This window comes from Acanthaster planci, linkage group LG05 (assembly GCF_054643075.1).
Source record: "Acanthaster planci isolate LZ-2023a linkage group LG05, COTS_SCS, whole genome shotgun sequence".
NCBI classification, from domain to species: Eukaryota; Metazoa; Echinodermata; class Asteroidea; order Valvatida; family Acanthasteridae; genus Acanthaster; species Acanthaster planci.
This window is the reverse complement of record NC_141781.1, coordinates 8,572,981-8,597,328: the sequence shown is the minus strand read 5'-3', so window position 1 is coordinate 8,597,328 and position 24,348 is coordinate 8,572,981. Positions and strand designations below refer to the sequence as shown.

General features: G+C 40.5%; 1 protein-coding gene across 3 annotated transcripts in view; it reads left to right on the top strand.

Annotated features, from left to right (window-relative positions):
- LOC110987280 (furin-like) overlaps window positions 1–24,348 on the top strand; it is a 44,927-nt gene that overhangs the window by 8,879 nt on the left and 11,700 nt on the right. For 2 of the 3 annotated variants that reach the window (XM_022249873.2, XM_087137282.1), the window contains exons 6-9: window positions 2,513–2,589; window positions 12,315–12,403; window positions 21,249–21,421; window positions 24,112–24,324. In XM_022249873.2, coding sequence (XP_022105565.1) covers window positions 2,513–2,589; window positions 12,315–12,403; window positions 21,249–21,421; window positions 24,112–24,324 — 552 coding nt within the window. Of the gene's footprint in view, window positions 1–2,512; window positions 2,590–4,895; window positions 4,973–12,314; window positions 12,404–21,248; window positions 21,422–24,111; window positions 24,325–24,348 lie in introns of all 3 variants that reach the window. The other variant, XM_022249882.2, reaches the window with a different exon arrangement.

The following is a 24,348-nucleotide window of genomic DNA, read 5'->3' as shown; positions in this document are numbered from 1 at the left end:
TTTGATGATGGACTACCCATCTGCAAAGAGAAAGAATTCCAAAGAGCAAACATTTCAGAGAATTGGAAATTGGTGTGGTTTCCTGGACGTTCAGTACATTTTGCCTGGTAATGCCTAAGGCATGTGAACAGTATACTGGTACATGAACCCAAGAATGGGTGTTATAACTTCCATCGATAATGATGTCAGAAACTGTTTGTATTTCCTCCTTTCAGTCTGGTGCAGCTGAAGATGTGGTTCACATTAACATGAACCCTCTTGCTGTAAACAGTGGATAAAACAATCATCTGGGACATCAGTTGCAATATCCAGTCAAACTGATTTTTTTTAAGTAGCATGACTTCAGTTCGGTAATATGTCTGTCGACAGAATGGCATTCAAGGTCTTTAACATGTAAAAGTTTTGCAAGTTACATGTTATTTAAGCCGTGCTTAGAGCCTATTTTGCTTTCAGGTTTTCCAGTTGCTTTATTCCAATTTCTCCCAAGTCGCAGATGGGAGTTGGTTTAAAATTCCCTATAGGGCAAGTCCTCAATGTCATGCCTGCTTTGCACCAACCTTACATGCATTGGAAGTTCCACCTTCAAAGACATTTCTGGATTTCAGTGTTCTTTATTCTCTTGTTGGGTGTCTGGATGGAAAATACCCACGCGAGTTTTTTCCTGATTGAGTGTCCAAGTGTTTGAGTGATGACTGAGTAATTTAAAAAGAAAACATGGTATTACATGTGGGACAAAAAGGGGGCTTTTTTTGTGGACTTACCTGTAAAATGTTCAATAATTGGTTATCTACAGGTACATGTATGTGTTGACATGTTGATATTTTACATTGTGCAATCTTGATGTCGGCATAAGGGTGCTCACTTCCATGTGTAAATTGTTTGGAAGGTTTCGTACTTTTTTCTTTGTTTATGCGCTATACACATACTTGTACGTTTACCCGTTTGTGCCTACAAGTCACATTGTTCAATGTTGTATTAGAAAATGTGTTGGCTCAAAGTAGCAGTTTCTTTGGATTTTGTTTGTTTTGGTACAGGTGCGAGTGTTTGATGTAGTGCTTGTGAATGTGCCTGGTTTACCAAAAATTACAAAAATGCCATTTCCTGCAGTAAATGGCATTTAGTCTTTATGCTCACTCAATAGAGCTGACACGTTTGTGTACGGTGCCTCTTTTTAATTCTATAGTTCTCATCCCCAACTGACCCCACATGCACCTGTATTGTTGGCAAAATGAGAAACCTTGTTTGGAACTGCCAACCCTTTAGAAAACTTAAAAGGAGAAGACACTCTTCCCAATTCTTTGGGGAGGAGGGAGGGAGGGACAGAGCAAAGTGCAATGAGCTGGTTTTAAAGTACCTGGTACCGATAGTACAGGTACGTTAAAAAACTGCATCTGGGGCTTGGCGATGTTGGCTCCAAATCTCTGGCCAGTATTAATGCATGACGTCGTACGGGTACTTGATTATATTAAACCAACCTTTCACCATTTAGTCCTGTTTCTAAATGCTGTACATGTACACATATGTGTACATTTTCCTCTATAATAAATATATTTATGGTAGAAAGGATCAGAAAACTTTAATTCTAGTGGTTTTGCTTGCACATGTGGTGCTCCATTGGCCCCCCCCATGAATGCATGTTCAAAATAGTTGAAAAAACTTTCTAGGCGTGTTTTATTATCTGATAAAACCACCCTCACGAAGTCCTGTGGACTAATCATAGTAGTCAGTCTTTAATACATGTACATGTACATGTATTATGATTAAGGGAATACATGTATAATTGTTTTGGAGAAGTTTTAAACTAGTACATGTAGATTTCAATCCGGATAGGGCCTGGGAACAATACTGAAAGTCCATTATTGGTGCCAGGCCCCCTTGCTGTTTGAAATTTATTTGTTTAAATTGCTTCATCACACTTTTATTCCCATTCATACATGGTAGTACGGTACCTTTTTGCTTTAAAGTAGACTTACATGTAAGTCGATAATTCATGCTGTTAATACTCACCATTTAAATTTTTTTTTAAACCAACTGGTCACCTCCTGAGGTCAAAAATATATGAGAACTATAGAATACAAAAGGGACATCATAATGAGTCAACCACAAGTCAGTCACAAGTTGTGTGACATTGACAAGCCAGGGCACAAGTATTGGAAACTAGTAACAGTGGACAGTGAAAATATTACACATGTATAGGCCTACATGTGTGTTTGTGATGGTTCAGTTTTGAGTATGACTTGACTTGAGACCAGATGACTTGTGGTCAGAGGTGTAATGTTCCAAAAATGCATTGATAACCATTGTATTACATGCCACAGGCATTTACATGTAATGTATATGCGGTCATGATGGCCATTGCATGTACCTGTAAAAAAGTGTTTTCTTGTAAATGCTTGCATTCTTATACAGCTGTACTTGGTGTGATTCTTTCACTTGCAATGTCTGCAAAATCTATGGTCATCAGTGGTTTGCATGTTGTTGTTTTCTTGTGATGTTTTATTTAATATATCAGGATCCAGTCGCCAGTTATGATGTGAATAGCCGAGACGACGACCCCCAGCCCAGATATGATTTCACCAACGAAAACAGGTGTTGTGTGTGTGTGTGTGTGTACATGTACAGGGACCCCATTCTCACCCACATTGACCCATCTCGACTTGGGCTTGAACCCTGTTCATGCATTCATTGTGCAGGTTGATGGACCGGGGCAGGAATTCCTGACCCCCCAAAACTGCATGGGTTGGCCCAGCACATTCATTTATTGGTAAACTCTGATGTTAACACAAACATGTAGTGTGAATATTGATTTTTGCAGAGGTTTAAACTGGGGGCTGTTCTCTTTTTTATTTCTGTTTTCATTTCACAGGCAAGCATTAAAAGAGTTGCTTGTGATGAATGAGGAAAATGTCCAAAAAAGTTCAGAATATTCTTGATGATTGCTTTCAAAGAAAAGGTTTCATTCATATTGAGGGGCTCTTCGCAAAACGCACAGACAGTTTTTCCAAGCATACCCCTAGCTGCTAAATATATTACTCAAGATTTTAGCTGCCTCAGAAGCTTACCAAACATTTGTGTGTGACATGAGAAGCAGATGCCTAGGCGTTTGTGAAAATTCCTCTCTGCACAGCAGTCCATTTCCTGCAGAAAAAAAAAATATTTCGCAGGATTGATGTTCCCACTGCCAACTTGTTTGGCATCAACAAGTTGTGGTTTTTTTCAGGGAAGATTAAACGGTGGGGTTGTACGGTACACGGTATCCATCATTACCTCCACATGGTCCACAATTGGACCAGCAGGTGCGGCCAAAAATCGAGCTGGGTTAAGATGGGGGGGCATTAGTGCATGATCTGCGGCCTCGTCCTTTTGCACTCAGACTTCATTTTCTTTCCTGTGCCATGCTCCCATTTCAGCTTCTGCATGCCGTGCTGATTGAATTCAGTCAAACCTTTTCATTTGCACGCAGTCCTTTTACAGTGTACTGAAGTTCAACGTGATTGGAGTGTATCAGAGCAAATAGTAGGTCACCTAAGCAAAGCAGTTTTGGATTCCAATGGCATTGTAGTTTGCTGTAGCTGTGTGTCACAGTACTCAAGTCCAACTGCGCAAACTTATGTACATGTACCATTACCAACTCTATGACCTATGGTACATCAGGCCCTAATGAATACCGTGATTGTTCCAAGACAGAGGTTGTCAGTTCACCTTTCATTAAAAATGGATAAAGGACATTACATTCTAGAAAGTAGATAATAAACATCGCTGAGTTGCTGACGGTGTCATTACACGGGTAGCTGTGTATGTAGACACTTCAAACTGTAAGGTACCGACATTTAGCCTACATGTACCGGTACATGTTCATATACCTAATAGGAAGTACAGGTACCATACAGTGTTTCACACACCCTAGTGCTTGGTTCTGTTAAAATTCAAATGTCACCAGTTACACCTACTGGGTACCTGTACATGTAGGTTTCAAAGATTCCGGCAAACCTGTAAATGTGATGTGTGCAAAGAAAAGGATTTCATTCAGCTGCGCCTGCTTGCATGCATTTTGTGTTTTTATTTCACACATACATGTAACTCATCGTTTTGAGTTTTCTTGTCTTCAAGACTGGAAGTAAAGGTCATGTTTCATACTTTTTGAGTTTCGAGTTTAATTCCGAAATCAGCAATTTTGCATACCGTATACGTGAAATAGATACATTTGGCACATTTACCTACTGTGCCCAGTAGTATGTACATGTATGTGTTCACGCTTCTGTTTGGAAAATACCTTGGCCAGAAGGTACAGTGTAAGTCACAGTGAAACTGACGCCTTTGCTCTAGAGCCAATCGTATAGATAGATTTGACTGAGCTTTTTCACAATATTTTTAGGTGATGCTAATGTTGTACACGTACGTGTACGAATACAAAACAGCAATGTTGGATAAGAGAAAATAAAATGCATAAACTTTGATTCTCATTCAATTTCAGTAACTTGACAAATTTGCAGAACTTACAGCAGTGTAACATGTTAGGACATTTTTTTCAAGCAGAATTTGTGTATACTTACAACGCAGTACACATGCTGTGTTGCCTCGATGCCGGTACATAGGTACAACACTTGTACGTGTCACATCGATAAATTTGTTGGTGTGGAACAAACCTGCCTTGTACCAACCATTTATAAATCCCTAGAGTTTTTTGGAATGAAGACAGACATGGACTTGTACAAGAATCGGAATCTAGTGGATTGGTGCCTGAGTACTGTTGTCAGTTTCACTGGAATTAACTAAATTTTCAGCCTCAACTAATTTCAAAAACATTCAACTTTTAACCACCTGCTCACAACTTGCCGTTCATTCTTTCTTATTTCAACCATTGCAATCCTTGTCACAATGCTAACAATATAAAGGATGCACCGGGCAGTTGGGATCTAAATGATAACGACGAGGATCCACAGCCTCGCTACTCACCATCTAACATAAACAGGTTGGAACTTTGTGGAACATAGTTTTATGGTGTTATTTATTTATCTTTAGTTATTTACATGTAGTTAGTTATTTTAAAGGTGTTTTTTATTTTATTATTTTGGTGTCGAGATGCTTTGTGTTTGGGGATTTTACCCTTCATTGACGTATATTTATGACATTATACATGTATGTTCAGTGTTGTCATGAGGGCTTGGAAAAAATAAAAAAAACTTAGCTTGGATGGGGATCAAGCCCATGACCTCCTACCTACTATGGCAGATGTCTTATCACTCAATCACCGAGCTTGCCTGGGCTGGCTGGCTGGCTTGGGTCAGATGAGCATCGTTACTAAGCCAAACATACAAACGATGTGGTTTTTGCGTCAGGAATGTTTTGGCCCTTCACCAATGTATAATATTTTTTAACTGAAATAATATTTGGATAGCTTCTTGCACTGGTATAAGAGTCCCTTGAAGTGTGTTGAGGAGGTTCAGTGGAGAAAACATTGTTTGTGACTACATATATATCCAGGTTAAAAACAAATTCAAGTTTATTTTAGGGAGAGGTCTTGTGGATGGTACTACATGTAAGCCATTTGCGAGTTAAATTTGAATAAAATCTGGTACACTGAGCTCTTAAAATTCACGTGAACACAACAACTTGAATTCTCCGTACTAAAACCACTGTTGCTATACCTCGTGATTCGGGGTAAGCTTTTGCCTAGTTACATAAGAGATGCCTTGCAATAATGCACTGTTTTCAATGGGTAAGGAGGGCACAAAGGAACCAGTCCATTCCAGAGATGGTGGTCGAGATGAGGTATACATGTAGCAACAGTGTCTTTAGTCTGGGGAATTCAAGTTATGTTTCTATGCAATCAGATAATACAGTGTACCAGATTTTATTCAAATTTAACTCGCAAGTGGGTTATTTGCAAATGACCATACTTGACTGGTTGCTACAACCTCTAAGGCTGTTTCCATGATAGATATGATTGATGTGGTTTTTTTTTTCATTGTTAGTTTCTCTTTTTGAATGGCAGATTTTGGCTGCATGATTAAGGAACAAGAAAAAAGTGCTTGTGTCTCCAAAAGAAAAAAAGAAAACCAGCCATGCACAGCATGCAAAGAATCTAGCGCTATTTGAGTGGATCTTGACGTCAAGATGGATTGATCTGTAAAAATTTCAACAGTTTTTATAATACCGACCGTCACAATGTATTTTGGTCAGCACTGGCTTTGGAAACTCACTTTAAAATTCCAAATCCTAATTTACTCTCAGGTTTTTAAAGGAACTGGTCATTCAGAGTTGTTCTGTGCTGTTGAACCTTGAAAGAAGTGACTACTTTGGTCTGATGTGTCACCTGCCCGGTACATGTTCAGTGTTTTCCCTTCGCGAAGTCTATTTGTTCATTGCACTCCCACGCACCATGTCGGAGGAGCTTGTCATAAAGGCAACAAAACTTTCGCCCGTCAAATGATATCCAACACGGAATATTACCACAAGAGGTTTTTTACTGTGTGAGTGAGTTTCTGCATGCAGCTGTGTATTGTGAGTTTGAAGTCAGAGGCATTGCCCTTTGGCGCATAGGAAGTGAACCAGTGAAGTGAAGTACATACTGTGTAGGAGGAGGGCACTTCATTTAACGATCTACGCACATATGGCTAGAAGATTTCCTCTCTTTCGATTTACCTGAAATGAAATTCCAAAAGATTTTTTTTTCAAGGGCAATTTAAATTGAATGTGTGGGGTTTTCCCTCTTGTAGGAAGGATTCAGGAACGTTGGGAACTGACATCAGAATTAGGATTTCCCTAGTCCAGTTTTTATTGGAAAACTTTTTCGGCTTAACATCAACCACTGGTTGTCCTTCCTTTGGAAATCCTCAGAATCATATTCAAAACTTCACTTTCACCGACATGCGTGTATTTACTACATGTGTTCCTTCACTGGTTTATTTTTAACTTAATGATTTATGGTTTTATTCATTTGAACCTGCTTTGTGGGGGAGGAGGGATTTTTTTGTGATGCTTTATAATTGAGCAAGACCCATACGTGACCCATGCACAAAGAGAAGTTTTTATAGTTACTGGTTTTAGGCCAATTGTGCATTTCCATGATTCACACATCTCATGGTGGAAGGTCGTTGGAAACATGCTATTACTAATTAGTTTTTCTGTATGCTTTTAAATATTGGGAAAGGGCATCTTTTCAGAGTTTAGCTTTGGTGAAGCCTTTTAAGAACTGACCCTAAGAATAAGCTTGAAAGTGTAGACAGAACTTTCATCATGTTTGTGTGTTGGTGCATGCATACATAAAAGACAGTAAGCCCAGAATTGTAAATGAATTAATATGAAGCTACTTGCATTTAGTTCTGCTGTTGCTCTTTAAAACTAGCCCCATTGGGTCATTCATTTGTAACAAAACCAAACTACATGTAGCAGAAAGCAGAATTGAGAAACAAAAATACCACAAATGCTCTCCTGATGGGCCTGAATTGAAAAGTGGGGATTTTTATCGTATATTTTCAAAAGTGGTGCGTCATACAGGTATGCCACCAATTCAGGTAGAAGCAAAAGTGAAATGGTAAAGAAAGAAACAACAGGAGCGTTTAGCTCCTTTTGCTTACATCACCTGGCTCTAGTTTCAAAAGGGCTCTGGACCAGATAGCCAAATCTCATTCAGATTTCCCGAGTATTAGATTGGCCTCCTTTTCAGTGTTGATATCATCAGTGCATGCAGACATACCGGTACGTATTGTTTCTTAGAGGAATTTCCCGTGTAAATCCAGCTCCTTTCAGCCTCATTATATGCCTTGTTATATTTGGCAAAAATATAGAGATGTTTTAATTACCTTGTTATTAATTCCAGTCATTAGTGGTAGTGTGCATGTACATGTATACATTATATTTAAATGTGTTTTTCCCATGAAGCTTGACCTTTTCCCCCAAATTGCTTCAAACGTTAATCCTGAGCCATTTCAATCTTCCTAAGTAGCCTATCTGTGCAGAATCGCCCATCAATCAGGCTAGGAACAGTCAAAACACACCCTTTTACTAAAGTAGTTCTTTTGCATTGGCTCAGCTGCTTTCGATTCTTGATGTCAAAAGGTTGGGTAAGTCTTAAATCCTAAGTTGCCTCACCCACACAACTCCTACTGTTGTCCCAGTTCAAGTGGTCACGATTCTGCCTGTCGTCCCCCCCCCACTTTGTTTCCATCTTTCCAAAGACAAGGTTAGAAATGTCATGCTTTCATCTCTCTGGCAAACAGATTATTCCAGCCAGCTCAAATTTCCACTTATTCAGATCAGTGTCCGATTAACGGCATCTGATTCAGTCTTGATTCTTGAGAGAGGAAAGCATTTTTTACCACCGTTCTGCGATAACGCCCACACAGTGAAACAAGGATCCCTCTGACTACCTGGTTTCTTTAATTTACAGAGAGCTTTCATGAAATAGAAAAAAAATGAAAAGATAAAAGTCCTTTTATACGAAGACAGTAACAGAAAAAGAAGTACAGATATTTTTGGTTTCCCCCCATAGTAATATAAACATGTTGGACTGCGTCAGTGTCTGTCCGACGTCCCATTGCAAAATGAGGCTCAAGGAAGTCATTTTCACTGATACCAAAAGAATGATTCCATTACAGTGCCCAATTGCATATAACACTCATTTTATTATTAAGCCCCAGGCTCTCCAAACATAATTGTGGAGGAATGTTTTTAACTGTGTGTTCAATTTCTAGTCCAGATGCCGTCTGATACCTTTGTCTTCAGCTCTTTAGCTAACAAACAGATTTTAATTAAATTTTGAAGCGATGACGCCCGAATTCGTGAGGTGCTCTGTGTTGGTAGTGTTACATGTACATACAGATCCTCCTATGTAGTAATTAAACGCCCACTTGCAGGATATCAAGTTGACATTTTAGTTGATTGGAAGTAAAGAAATCCTGCTGTCGCGACAGAAAATTTATTTTGCATAGATTACTGTGACCTCTAAACGTGTTGGTATATACATGCATACAGCATATCTGGTGACAGTGCCTTACAAAAGTGCCTTTAAGTTGAACATCACACATTTTACAAGTCACCAAGAAATGAGAAGGAAACAATATGATTGCAACGCATGAAACTCACAGGCATTTCAGCATTAATTTCAATTAATGAAGCTTAAAAAAAACCAGCTGTTTATAATTATGACATGGTTTATAATTTTCCAGCTTTTTCATCCAATTTAAGCTTTTCTGTCTTTGGAAAATAAGTGAAAAAAACATGTACCTTTAGAACTTACGCTTGTACATGTATGCACGTACATTAGTTCGTTGATCCTATTAGCATTAAACAGATTTTAAAGTGCGCACACTGAATCTGCTGCTGAAGATGACAAAGTACCTTTCTCGCTGAAATTTGTGAGGTTCAATTTTGTTTTCCAACCTAAGTTTCATCCTCTTGATGTTTACACCTCTCGGGGTGTAGAAAATGCACAAAGGTACAGTGGCCCCAGTTGGGTGTCTGTAGAACATCCTCATGCATTGTTGATGTAGGAAAGTTGTGATGGCTCCCAACATGTGGCTCGGACTGCCTGCTCGCTACCGCAGTCTCCCCCCTTGGGTGGCCCAGTGTCAGTCAGTCAGCTTGTACTTTGGCAGCCTTTCTCAGCTGTGTTTCTTTTTAAACCCGGGTTCAAACCCTCCCCAGAGCAGTATTTGAATGGTGATACCAGGTTTGGAATTCATGTGGATTTGCCCTGTTAGAGTGATGTTTGTTTTTGTTAAAATTCAAATGAATTTTTGCAGCTTTTTTGAATTCAGACATGTAGAAGTTTTTGGGTTTTTTCAGGGAATTTACATCAGTGTTAAAGTTTACTGATCTCTGTTTTTTTTTTTAACCAGGAATTCAGGATGCACACATACGTGTACATGTACGTCATTTGCTTGTAGAAATACTAAAATACTGTGCAAATGGTTGAGCAGAAAATTAGTTAGGACTTTTATAATTTATGTTGGCAAAGGGCAAACCCAAATAAGAAGGACTTGACCTGTGCCCTTACATCGGTGTATATACATAAACATTGTATACTCTGTTTTTGTCCGAGAACTTGTTAGATTTTTGTTGTTTTGGTGTTATATTTGAATCCAGTCCTCAGACGCTTTAGATTGGAACGAGGGTACTTTGTTCGAGTGGGAATAATGCGTCTTTGAAAAAGCAAAAATTGAATGCCGCAGAAACTATGCCCTTGAGTAGCCTCTACAATATTGCTGCTGAGGTATTCCAAAAACCCTCCAGGTAGAGCCATAAATGCAAATTTAGTTGTGGTCTAGTCAGAGGAAGCACTCTTGTAATTTTGTGAGGACCCTTTGGGCGAAATCTCTTGTTGTTTGTCCACGCTTTTTATTACTATTAGAAAGCGGTGTCCCGGTGAAGTCGATCACGTTGCTGTCAGATCAGCTGCAGCATGAAATGTGAGTTTCTTTGGCCCATGGGGAAGAGATGATTTTTATTTCTCAGTGATTCTCAGAGTCTAGTGGAACAGACTCATCTTTCAACATTAGGCTAACTTTATTTTTTTTCTTGAGTAAATTTTTAAAGTGGAAAAAAATTGCTGGAGACGGCTCAGCGTACTGCCGTATGCGGAAGGTAAAGAAAAATGAAAATGACGTTCATTTGAAAGGTTGAAGGGATTAGAGTGACAGATGTTACGCCGGAAAATGAAGGAAGTCTTGCAGGGGTAATTTTGGCTGGCAGGTTGAGAAGTAGGGAGAGGCGAGGATAAGGTTTCAGACTGCCGAGTGCATGCAAAGTTGATCTTGGAATGAGCTGCATATTTGCATAATGTGGGTTGACTGCATGCAGTTCTTACTGTGCGTTGTAGTGTGCCGTGCATAGATTTAGGTACATGTTTATATTTCTTTTCTTTTTTTCTCCAAAATTGCACTAGAAAAACATTTAATTTGAATTGGAACTGAAAAACAAGGTTTGTGTTCTGTTGGGTTTTAAGTTTCATTTATACGAAATGATCTCAGTGCTAATAGGCAAATGAATGTTTTTGTCCTTTTGGAACAGATGTTTTGAAATGGGAACTTAAGGCTTGTTTGTGTTATTGTGTTTTGCCTACGTGCACTAGTAGTGTCAAGGCAATATTTGCTGGTTTTTTCGGGGGTAACAATTTTGCGTTAGAAAAGTTTCCAAACTGCTATTCCTACTACACATGAATTCATTCTCATCATCCATTGGGATTACCACCATCATGCATCAAAGCAGTTCTTTTATCTCTTCACCTCACTTACTCATACCTTGAAAAGTTTTCATACTAACTTATAAATATACTAAAAAATACTTTAACATACTAACTTAACCCTAACCCCCAAGGGTGTATGTAAAATTGTATTGAAATTGGAGGATTTGGGACTGTTAGGGTTAAAGTAATTGACTATACCTCCATGATGGGTTTGCGGTTTTTTTTTCAAAAATCAGTATCTTCAGTTTTTATCCATAGTCCTATCTCGCCTACATGTATGACATGTCTATCATATTTCAGCGAACAACTCCCATGTTTGCATGTTTAGATCATTATCAAAAATATGTATTTAAGTAAATGTGCAAAATTCATACTTAATATTACATAATTCAAGACCATTGGATGCATTTTCACAAAAACGTTTGTTTATTCTACCTTCACTGTAGTTTCACAATGTAGGGCCATTTGGCAGATATGAGGTAATTAAAAGGTGTTGGGCAGAATCACCGCTGTGCTGCACTGAAACCTCTCGGAACACAATGGCGTAAACAATCCCCTTTGCCATGGGATCAATGCATGCACAACTTCAGTTGAAAAAGGAAAAGACAAACTTCCAATGTACATGCAGCCATTGTATAAATTGTCAAGTACTGGGTCACGAACAAGCTTGATTTGCATGTATACCTTCAGCTCGTCCTCATACATGAACGTTACATGTATATTCTACCATAGCACAGCTTTGCTCTTTGTTAGTGTAAATTTCAAATGCTGTACCAGTAAATTTATTGATAAAGCAAAGCTTCAACATTCACGAGTATACATTTACAAGTATCCTTCAAGAAAAAAATCCTGGATGAAGGCCCTGTCAGACGTATAAATTACAGTATGAAGATATTGTCAAGCATGCTCAATATGGAGGTATCTTTCAGTTCAAGTATACCCGGTCCCTTTCTAAGTTGCAGGCTGTATCCGAAGTGGGCATAGTTGAGTATGGCTATGGCTTGTCACTGTAGCGTGTCATTGGCAAACAGCAAAGCCATATCCATTGAATGCTCTTTTCAGACATGGCCGTAACATGTATGTATTACTTTTCCCGTCATTTCTGTCTTGGTTTTTTTTTTCACAGGCATGGTACAAGATGTGCAGGAGAAGTAGCTGCTCTGGCCAATAACAGTATATGTAGTGTAGGCATTGCCTACAATGCAAGAATTGGTGGTGAGTGAATTGACAGTGTGTGTAATGTACATGTACAGAGAATGTGGTGTAGATAGTGATGTTGTTGTATTTTAAATAAACAGTTGTTGCCTTGTAGATATCTTGATAACGTTCTTGTTGAGAAATGGAGGCAACACCAATATTGATCAAACAAGCCCAGACCAAAACTGAAAGGATTTTTCTGGTTTTTTTTTCTAAGTTTTAGTGTGTATTATTGTTAATACACTTCCGTTCACCTGGGTTGGTCTTCCTAGAATCGTGCTATTTTAAGTGCTTTCTTTGCCGATTTGGCAAATGAGTCAAACTGTTGAAACATCTTTGGGGAAATTTGTCAGATTGTGAATATCATTACATTAATCTTTGCATTTATCAAAGTAAATTGTATTCAGTAAGAATGTTTTGTGGAGGGGGGGTGTTGGCCAACTGTTTCATAAAAAGTAGTGTACTTGAAATTTGCTGTATACAGCAAAGTACTGTACATGCATGTTGATTTTTCAAAAGTTTCTCAGTGGAATATGAACGAAATTTTTACCCTGCTGTGACACATCACAGATCTCCATAACCACTTGCTTGCTTGATTGTCTCGGCTGTTTTTGACAACCTACAGTATAGTTTGTATAAATGATCAGCAAAGCCCAAAGGTCTCACTCAGTGCCCATGTACACATTTGACCTTACGCAGGTAAATATGCAAACCATATCCTGCACGTTTCGCAGATACAAACAAATTGTTACACAGACTCTTGGAAACGGTTATATTACAATGTTGTGTACACTCAATTGTCCTTAGCTCAGTGGTTTTGTTAGTTTGTCAACTGTTGCCCTTTTTACAAGGCCCTCCTTTTTTTGTCGTGCTGGACAAAGAGGAGGGTCTCCCAAAATGCAGGCCAAACTGAAGTGAGCTTATCAGTGTCCTGCAGGGTTTTGGGTACTGGGTATGTACAATGTATATGTACATGTAAATGTTCATGCAGAGAGGAATTTAATCCTGCTGTTCCAAGCTTTGCAGCCACGTGGGCTTCATGCATGTTAGAGGTATTAAAAATGGGAAAAAGGAATGTTCCAGATATTTGCAAAGCATTGAACATTGTCTCAAACTGTTCCAAAACTTTCTGAAGTACCTGCAAGCACCTGTCGTCTGATTCAGGAAAATGTATTTTTCCTCTTTAGTGAAAACAATTTGTCACCCTTTCCGAGTAACTTGGCAGATTGATGAGAGGAATTTTGAAAAGCTCACATGTGTGGTGTCTGGAGTTTTGTATGAATGCTATGGTCTTGGCTGTGCACTTAAGAGGAATTAGCTGTGGTCACGACTGTTTTCATTCATGGAGACTCTTGTCGTGCCCTGAAGGGTCGTTGCAGATGTGGGCACCATGCATGTCCGTGCCGACCAAATTATACTTGGAATGGTGAAAAGGGAATAGAAAAGGCTACAAGTCGTGACTGGGTAAGGATGCTCCTGCTTTTATTTGAGTGAGGTGTTGCCTCATGTCACGACAGCTCCTCTGAGGTATTTTCTTGCTTTATTCATGTTTCATGCCTCATTGATTCATCAGTATCTTCACGTCATTGCCAGGCGGTTGCATCTTTACCTTTGCTCATGCACGCATGAAGCCGTTTGTCTGTGGTTCGTGAGCTTGTTTGTCGATGGATCGTTGGTGAGAATTTTTTCCCAGTGTCTAGTTTGGGGAATCTTTTCTATCATTTCCTCATGTTCATGTGTCGCTCAGAAAATTATCGTCATTAATATTGAAGGCTTGTGGGTCTCAGATTTCACCTTGTATGAAGTTTATTTCCATTTTGACATGTTTGAGCCAATGGGCACACTTGGCGTACTCCACATTGTAGTTGTGTTGGGTAACCTTTAGTTTTTATGGGTTTTTCTGCAAAGTGCTTGTACATGTACATACCATATAAGTATAATACCTGTTTGTCCAGATGTTCTGTATCACGGAGTCTTTATACAGCAACTTGTCCAAGAAGAGGAAAATTGTTTTTAGTGGAAAGCATAACTACCGGTACATTGTGTAATTAAAACATTTTGGGGAAAGTGCGTCCATCTTAATATAGTATCAGGGTGGAGATTCAGAGAAAAAATAGTGCAATATGTTCTTTACGTGTTTGCATGGTGGTTTAGTTGGCATTCATGGACACATTTCCCCGGATGGGAAATGACCTTGCATATGGGGGGGGAAAGTGTCCGTGGGAGTTATCAAATGGGTCTAGTGTGAATGGTTGCTGGGGATTTGGTGGGATAAAAATCTCCCGGATTTTCCTAGGCATTTATTCCCCGGGGATTCGCTCTGCAGTGTGAAAAGGCCTTAATATAGTTAGTAGCAGGGTGGAGTTTCAGAGAGAAAAAAAGCAGTATGTTCTTTATGTGCGTGCAGGGTGGTTTCCCAGTAGTTGGCATACATAGACATCGGCCCTTTCCAGTGCTAAACATCAATCTTGATGTACGAGTAAATCCCTCCCTCCAAAAAACAAGGACTTTATATCCAGGAAATAGGCTTTCATGCCATTAGTGGATACCGGCAGATGTGTGCCATGTTTTTCCCCTCAAATTGCTCCTGTGTTTGCCAATTATCAAAGACTAATGAGCTGTCATGACCTGCTTGGTCGGCACTTTGTGCAGCCAGAGAGACTCCTAGCCTTGTGCCTATGATGTGTGAATTTTAAAAAAAATCTGTGGCTAATTGTAGCGATCATTCACCGGGTGTCAAGTCCTTATCAGAGTTCCTCAGCTTATGTACTCAGTAAAGGCAAACGGTTCACTTTTAAGTACCCACATAATCTTTCACTTGTTGTGAAGCCACGCCTACTTAAAGGTTTGCACATGGAGGTGTAAGTTCCTTCAGGCAGGTACATGTATGGAGGCCCTGAGAGCATTCTGCTGTCATCCGTTATCATATAACACTTGATGTGAGCATCCTATCAACGTGAACCAATGAAATCAAGAGTCAGTTCACTGGTACTTTGCCATATTTCCTGTCATCTTGATTTCTGTCATGATTTTAAGTGCCCATGTTGATGTGCAAGTGCATGTGCATCTTTCTATTTCTCTGCCTTGGTGACAGTGCTATCCTAATGACTTGGACCCTACTAATTGTTTTTCAGATGCGGACATTGTCTCATCATGGCTGCATGGTCTAGTTGGTGATCTGCAATTGCCAAAGAAGCCATTTGCGAGTTGAATTTGAATAAAATCTGGTACACTGAGTTATCTCATTGCACATTAACATAACATTTGAATTATCCAGACTATAGACACTGTTGCTATACCTCGTGATTCGGGGCAAGCTTTCGCTCAGCGACCATCATCTCTGGAAGGACTGGTTCCTTTGTGCCCCTCTTATCGATTGAGAACAGTGTATTGTTGCAAGCCGTCTTTTATTTATAAGCAAAAGCTTGCCCCGAATCACGAGGTATAGTAACAGTGATTTTGGTATGGAGAATTCAAATTGTTAGGTTCACGTGAATTTAAAGAACTCAGTGTACCAGATTTGGGTCAACGTTAACTCACAAAAGGCTTGTTAATAATCGATGACTAGACCAAGTCCAAATGTTATCACATAGAAAGTTCCAATACATGTAGGTCAGACCTCAGACTGGTGTGGGGCAGGAGCTGTCATGGAGGTTTGGAAACTGTACCAAGTTTAGAATATCCGTATATCCCGCTAAGCACATGGAATTCATAAAGTCCAGAAGGAAGGATGATGATGACATCGGCAAAATCAATTGTCAAGAAAGTAACCTGCACAAACTGTGCTACAGCATGTCTGATGAAGGGACGATGGCACAGTTGGGTCTTCCTTTGTTCCATTCAAAAATGAGGGGTGCGCCTGTGGCCCAATTGCCCTCTTCAAAAACTTGGAAAGAAGGGGTTTATGTATGCCTGTGTTAGAGTTTATAGTTGCATATACACGTACAGCACAAAGTAAGTTCATGTACTGATAATTGTGTCAGGGTTGTACGTGTTCTGCCATAAATGATGACCCCTTAAAATACATGTAATACAGAGTACTGAGGAACAGATGCTGGTGGTCTGTTATTCAGGCTTGGTTAAATTATTTGACATTCCTTACAATTTGACAACAGTATTAGTAGTACATAATTCCACTGCCTGGGTACCTGGTGTTCCACGACCCCTGTACTGCCGAAAGGAACGACAGGAAAGGGGGGGAGGGGAGCCGTTAGCTGCACTTGGATCTGTTTCTATAGGCACCCATATTTATTTCATGCAGCAGTAGAATGACATTCCTGTACAGGGCTCCGTCACCTCAGGGCATTCCATAAATCAGGTATCAGAAAAAGCCTGCTTTGTGGATCTTGCTGTTACATGTAGAGGGCTGGGGCATCTGTCTGCAGAAGTGCATATTGTCATCCACTCACAGTGTAGATGATTATAATATTGAAAGTCGTGGCAAAATCATGGAAAATTGGAGAAGATATGGGTTTCCGGAAATCGAGATTATCTTAGGGCGACGTTGATGGTGTACACAACTGTATTTTTGAATTGATTAGAGAATAGTGAGAAATTTGCTGGCTGCGCAGTACTGTACATGTATATCCTTGTCAGTCTGGAGTTGTGGACATGGAATTCTTTGAGTTTATAATACCAAACCTTTCTCTGTGAATGGCATTAAATGGAAAGTCCTTGAATTTGTTTTCAGATTTTCTGTGGGAAACCTGTTCAAGGAAACTTTCCTGCTCCTGAGCACTTCTGTACTGCCGTCTAAGTTAACAGCATGCCAGACACTTTGTTTCATCCACGAACCTTATCTGAGTGTAACACTTGTTAGTTTCGTTTGGTGTCAATTAAGGTCATTACTTATTTCTGTCATACATTTAAGTTCATTTCTCACTGTGCTCAAGTAGTGTGAAACTTCCCAACTGCACCTAAATTGAGGTTAAGAATACAACAATATGTTCAGGCAGAATTCTCCTGGGCCCTTTAATACAGAATTCACCAAACTGAGAAATTAAGCCTTTCACCAGTTACCCACAAATTTAATGGGATTATGCATGAGATCTCAATCATTCACTTCCACAACTTGCCAAGCTATGTGTGTAGTGTGCTTACTGTATTTCAAATGCAGTCATTCATGTGTAAAAAGCAAGTCTGGTCCAAGCCAGTTTGACTCATCAGGCCGGTGTTTATCTCCGGTTTCCTTGGCATGAAATGACTGAGAATATTTCTATTCCCCCTGGATGGGATGCCAGTCCATCGCAGGTTGCTTCCCCGGCTAATGCTGGTACCCATTTATGCTCCTGGGTGGAAAGAGGCAAGCAGGGGTGAAGTGGCTTGCCAAGGGCCACAACATACTGCCAGCTGCTGGATTCGAACCTCCAACCCTATGATTGGAAGCCACAAACCCTAACCACTTGGCCACATGCCACATTCATGTGTAGTACATGTGCATGTACATGTAGTTCCAAATATTGTGTGATGTTGTGCTTCAGTACATACATGTCTATATGTATGCATAATCATGGGACTTCCTCTGAGGTGTAATATTGCAAATTCAAACACCATGGCACACATTTGAAGAACTGGGTGAAAACATTTCAAAAATTTCTTTTGTATTGCTGCCAACAACAAAATGTTGTAATTCCATGCAAAGGTGGGAATTGATCGTGAAATTCCAGTCACATTTTATCCATAATACGTCAACAAAGCTTGTTTGTTCAGTAAATGAAAAAAGAAATATACTGTAATTGTTGTTGGTAATTCCAGAAATTAGGGGTCGAAAAGTTTGACATATTCATGTCCCTGTTACATCAAACCTTCATTGTTAGACATGGAAATATCACCGGAATTGATTTCCAACTATTACTATTTGTTTGGCAGGTAATTTGCATTAATTCATCACTCTTGAAAATTTGAAAATGTGTTCTGAATTTACAAAATCATATGTCAGATGTGACAGAGACACACACACACACACACACAAAAAGAACCCCTATTTTCTGGAATTACTGTTACATATACTCCCACTATTATCTTTTGAAAAAAGAAACTTCTTTTGTGTTTGAATAAGAAAAACAATATGGCCAATTTCCATTGTTGCATGGAAACACCCCATGTTTAATGAGAGCACTCAGCAGTTTGTTTACTTTATACCAGTATTCTGACAACTCCAGATTACATTGTGAACTTTAATGTACATTAATGACCTGTAATCAAACCATACTGTCAACTTCCAGCAACATGGAGGAAAAACAATTTCATAGTTATTTCCACAAGTTGTGCACCTGTTCTGCTTAAAAGCTGTACAGTCTCAATACATCTTACCTGACTGCGGAATAACATGTACATGTATGCATAGGGATGAATGGCCAGAAATACTCATTGAAGGAAGGGCAGTGGTCATATTGTATTGACTTGTACATATATCTGATTAAGTGATCAAGGGAATCAGATTAGAATTAGTGGATCTGAGGTTTAGTGATTGAGGTTTGGAATCCCAGCAGGGGACTGTAATGCTGGTCAGCAGGTGTTTTAGGGAGGGGACACGTTATGAGGGGGCACTTGCTTCCCAAAGTCTTCCCCGTCAACACTGAGGAATAATGATGAATTATTCACCTGAACAGCCTGGTGTATTCAAATTAGCAGGTAACTTCTGTGTGACTGAGTACACTGCACACTCCCCTTGGAATTTGGGAGTGACTAATCCTATCACTCACTCTCTCCTGCAAAGTACAGGTGCATGTATGTTTAGATGATAGGTGTACAGTGCCTGTTCAGTTTAATAGGGCGACCCAGACACACTGTATATGCCAAATTGTTATATATGCATAGCACATCAAAACCTGTTCTTTTCAAAATGCCCTACATGTACCTCTTCGAATTAGTGGTCCACCTGTTTTGAGTCACTCACCCTTAAATGTTTTGGACTATTTCATGAAGTTCATGACTCCTAAAACAGACTTGGCTCCGAAACGTTCAACATGCGATAATGTTGGGCACAAATCCCTTGCCTTCCCCCACACGCAGAAGCAAAGTCATCTGGGAAATTCCCAACTTGTTGATGTAGCTGTCCCATCAGCAGTCACCGTATGATATCCAGCCTGTAACTGGGTTGCACAAACAGCACAATGTTATTGGGATGTTTTTCGGAGAGCGGCTCTCTGCTACCATCCCCCCCCCTCCCATTGGTTGTCTGGAAATCAATTGACACCCTGCGCTGAATCCCGAGTACGCACTCTACCGCTATTTATCCCCTGCTACATCCTGCATTTACCAGAGGGAAAGGGGGTATCGATTGCCGTGTGCAGTAAAGGTCGGAAGAAGCGATAAAGCAATCAGGTTCCTCCAGGATGGGCTGCTGTGGCGGTCGGCCACATGACTCCGAGGGTGGCAATTAAAACCGAATTACTCGGCTAGTCTGTTGAATGCCGGCAGCAAGGTTCCGTAGGGTTCACCCGTGACTGCTGATGATACGAAATTGCTGGATCTTGGTGTCGGCGGAAAAGGATGAGTGTAGTTCATTGCTATTGGAGGAAAGAAAAAAATGCTGCAGTGCTGCTGATAAAGTTATACCCCAGTGCCCGTGTTAACATACTGTACGCTCCTTTCGTAACTCTTTTTTGGACACTGAAAGTGGATAGGTTTATATGCAGGGGACCAATATATGTATGTACATGTACCACAGAGGGGTTCGAGTACCTAGATTTGCTTGTTGAAGTAAAATTCATGTTTATGTTATTACAATTCACCTTACTTTGAGCCCTGTCGTCAGTCACAAATACATGTGCATGTACCCACACTTGTAGTGAATGATCTTTAAGTTTTTATCGCGTGATTCTGCTTGGTGATGGGTTCCATATGTTGGGCGTCCATAAACTGCATAGGCATGCCATGCTGACTTAATGCAGATGTACTTTGTGCATTGTTTATGTGCCGGCTCATCTTTCTGCTTGAAGCGGATCTCGTAGACCATTGGCCGAAATACCTAGCTTTATGTAGAGGGCCTGGAGCGGCATGTGCAGAGTCACTGCAGGGTCATGCATGTGTCGCATGTAATGTCTGAGGATGGGAAACAACATTGGATCAGGTTACAAAGACAACATTGGGTCACCAGTGTCGTTCATCACGTGAATGTTTGGCTGTCAAGGGCTTCACTGGGAAAACAGAAGTTGACAGGTGTTTTTAATACCATGACAGTTCCTGGAGCATAGTCTGTTCAGCAAGTGTACCCCAAACAAAAACCCACCATCACCTTGAGGGCTTTGTATACCCAATAACATCGCAAAATTAACCAGAAGAAAGCAGAGCTTGATGAAAAGGTTTCTGGTTGAAAAGTTTATCCATGTCTTAGAGCTCTAGACACAAAACTGGTCTGAAATTGGTGAAAGGGATTCCGTAAAAATTGTTGCGCCCCAACATGCTACAGCAGTATGAACTCAACAGATAGAGTCATAAATAAATATCTTTAACATTGTATACACACGTTAGCAATTAGCGTTATGCCTTGTGTTAGATAGAATTGTGCAACATGAAGTAACTTAATGATTCTCATCTGTTTCCAGGTTAATGTGTAATTATGTATCAGTATGAATAGATTGATAAAGGATACATCTCTGTAAATTTGTGTCATTTGTCTTTGTGTTTCCAAACAAAGTTACCTAGTTGCAAGTACATGTATGTGTACGTATGTGTGTACACGTACCGATATGTATAAGGTTTTCATAGACAGCTGCAGGTACCACTCTTGGCTCTCTCTTACCATTGGTCGTGGTTCCAGACTACCTATTATATGTTTGCATGCATGTACAATAACAGTGGAAGCTTTGATTATAGTTGTGCATAACTAATATACATCCATTCTCATCTGCTGCTGCAGGAGTCCGTATGCTGGACGGCGACGTGACTGACGCGGTAGAGGCCAGATCATTAAGTCACCGGCCGGACCACGTGGATATCTACAGTGCCAGCTGGGGCCCAGATGATGACGGCAAGACTGTGGACGGCCCGGGCCCCTTGGCTAAAACGGCATTCTGCGAAGGGATCACCAAGGTACAGTGGAACGCTGCTATAACAAACACGCCAGGTCCACGCTAAATGTTCGGTATAACGGTCGTTCGGTATAGCGGAATTCACTGCCGAACATTTTGTTGCCATGTTGAATAGCGCCCTCTCTTGTCTAACTGAAGTGCATCCTCTTGTGATACCATGATTCACTGTTTTTGTGATGTTTTGCTGTTGCATTGTACCTGTTCATTATTTTGGTTTTTTTTTTAATCTTAAGTTACAAACGTGATTTCAGGTTTATCCTAAAAGTCGTGAAGCTTCTGCTCAGGATCGATCTCTGATGCATGCTGGGGCAAATCTCGGTGGCTTGTGTATCAGCAGCGCCCTCTTTAGACTAATGTTAGTGCAATGCCACAGCGGTGCGCATGCGGCTTTCTTCCTCACCCAATCACGGGGATTCGCAAAACAAGCGTCCAGTCAATACTGTTGGCAGATTGACCGTGTGTGCCCTGGCCGTCACTAGAAGACGACTTTGAACAAGTGCGGACCAATGTACCCAGTTTCTCAGCTAGTTAATTACAATTAACCCTCCAACAACTAGTGACTTTCCCTTCTAATCCTTGGGGAAATAATGGCCAATTGTCACTCTTCAACATAAAAAAAACGACTGGTTTTATGAAGTTGACGTTAGGGAATTACAAACGGCGACTGCATTGTGTTCGGTAGGTTTTGTGAACAAAATATTGGGAGCCAAGGACGATGTTCGATACAGCCAAATGTTCAGTATAGCGGTGTTCGGTCTAGCGGTGTCCCACTGTAATTACGGACCCCATGCCTAATGACCACTCATGGTCCCAAACTAATTACCAGTATGTTCATCAGGCCAGTATTTACAAGGCACATCCAGTTTCCTTGGCATGAAATGACAGAGAATTCCCCCCAGTGAGATACCAGTCTGTCCAAAGTTGCTCCGCAGCTAAAGCCAGAACTCATTGAAAAATACTCCTGGATGGAGAGAAGCAAACAGGAGTCAAGTGGCTTGCCCAAGGCTGCGGTTTATTACCAGCAGATGGATTCAAACCCATGAATCAGTGATCTTGAGTCCAAACCCTGTCCAGGCGACATGCATGTACCCTCTAATTTTGAACAGTAACATCTCTGTTTAATCTTAATGCTGGAGACATGCATCCTGGGACCCTTTAAAATCCTCCCCTGCGCAGGAAATCTAGCGGCACATTCGCTGCACAGTAGTCCAATTGTGTTAGTAATCCCAGCACGCACTGATAGATTTCACACCGTCACTATTAGATTGTATCCATTTGCATGCATTATCACGGTCCTGCCTGCATGCTTCATGGGTAATTCCCCAGCAGAAGTTGGCTGGAATGAATTCCACAAAGAGGCCGTCTGCACAGATGAATGCAGATGAAAGAACCATAGACGATATTTTAAGAGCAGTGCTTCCTGTTATGTTTCTGTTCTTCCCCTCCCCCGTCTTATGGTTCTCCTAAACGGCTGGGGATTCCATTTTTCCTGGCTCCATAATCCGGGCAAAAACATATTTATATTATGAGACAGGTTGTAGTGTATATGTACATGTATGTACTTCATATGATATGTGCTCAATACATACATGTAGGAAATGATTTCATGTTTCCAGCTTGGACCAGATGACTGTGCTCTTTGCCCTGCTACAAGCTTTTCATAACGTGACATGATCATGCTGATGATGTCTCTTCTAAAGTGCCACATATATAAGGTCATCACTCAGCACAACCACAAAACCAGTTCCATTACTGCCTATTATGTCTGCTTTCTTGACCTCATGATGACTTGAGAACCATATTTTAGGAGCATTTGGAAACATGGTTATATGTAATGCGTGTACTGTACGTAAAAGTCAGATCGTCCGACCTGATGGAAGTTTAACGGTGCTTAAACATAAACATTATTGGCCATCCAAAATAGCTTACATGGTATCCAAAGGACACCCAGACACACATTTGGCAAATGATCTTGACACAAGCACAAGGAAGAACTAAGAACATTATAAGTCTTGTATGTTCCTTTTGACAATAGCACTTGTTGTTTGTCATGATGCAGTCATGGATGATTAGGTTTTCATTGGCACTGAAGATATTCAACACCGTGCTATTTCAAGTGCAAGTGGGTCTCAGTGTGACGTGACAGTCCATAGAAAACCATCCTTTCTTGTTCTGTATCTTCCCAATGCGAGAAAAGTAATGCATGTGTCAGCAAAATACTGACCGCATGTGGGAGGAACCTCATGTTCTGCTTTGCTTTTGATCAGGCATATTCGAAAAGATGTGCACAGATGCAAGTTACTCTTCAATGTGACTTAAAGCTGACAAAGTAACAGGCATACTCTGGGGAGTAAAGCATAGATGTACACGTACATACAAATTGTAGCTGTACCAAAAATGTAGACAGCATTTAGAAAAAATAGTTCAAAGTGCTTCTTGTATTCAATGTAATGAAATGTCATATTTCCAATTTCCCTGCTAACACTAGGCACATGAGTGTACTGGTAATAATATATTGTGTTTGCAGAATTCCATGAGAAACAGAATCATGAACTTGGGCCTTAAAACTTCAGCGCATGACTAAAAGAGATGAATTTGTAGAATCCATTCTAAATCCAGCCACAGGATCTCCCACTGGTCCATCGTTTGCTCAGTGTTAAACATACTGCGTTCTGTTCCCATTTGCCACAGGGCCGTGGTGGTCTGGGTTCCATCTTCATCTGGGCTTCGGGCAATGGCGGCCGGTCCAAGGACAGCTGCAGTTGCGATGGCTACACCAATTCCATCTACACCATCTCGGTTAGCAGCGTATCGGAGAGGGGCAACATTCCCTGGTACTCGGAACCCTGTGCATCCACGATAGCCACCACCTACAGCAGTGGCAGTAGCGGTGAACAGGAAGTTGTAAGTTGGCGTGATATGAGGAGG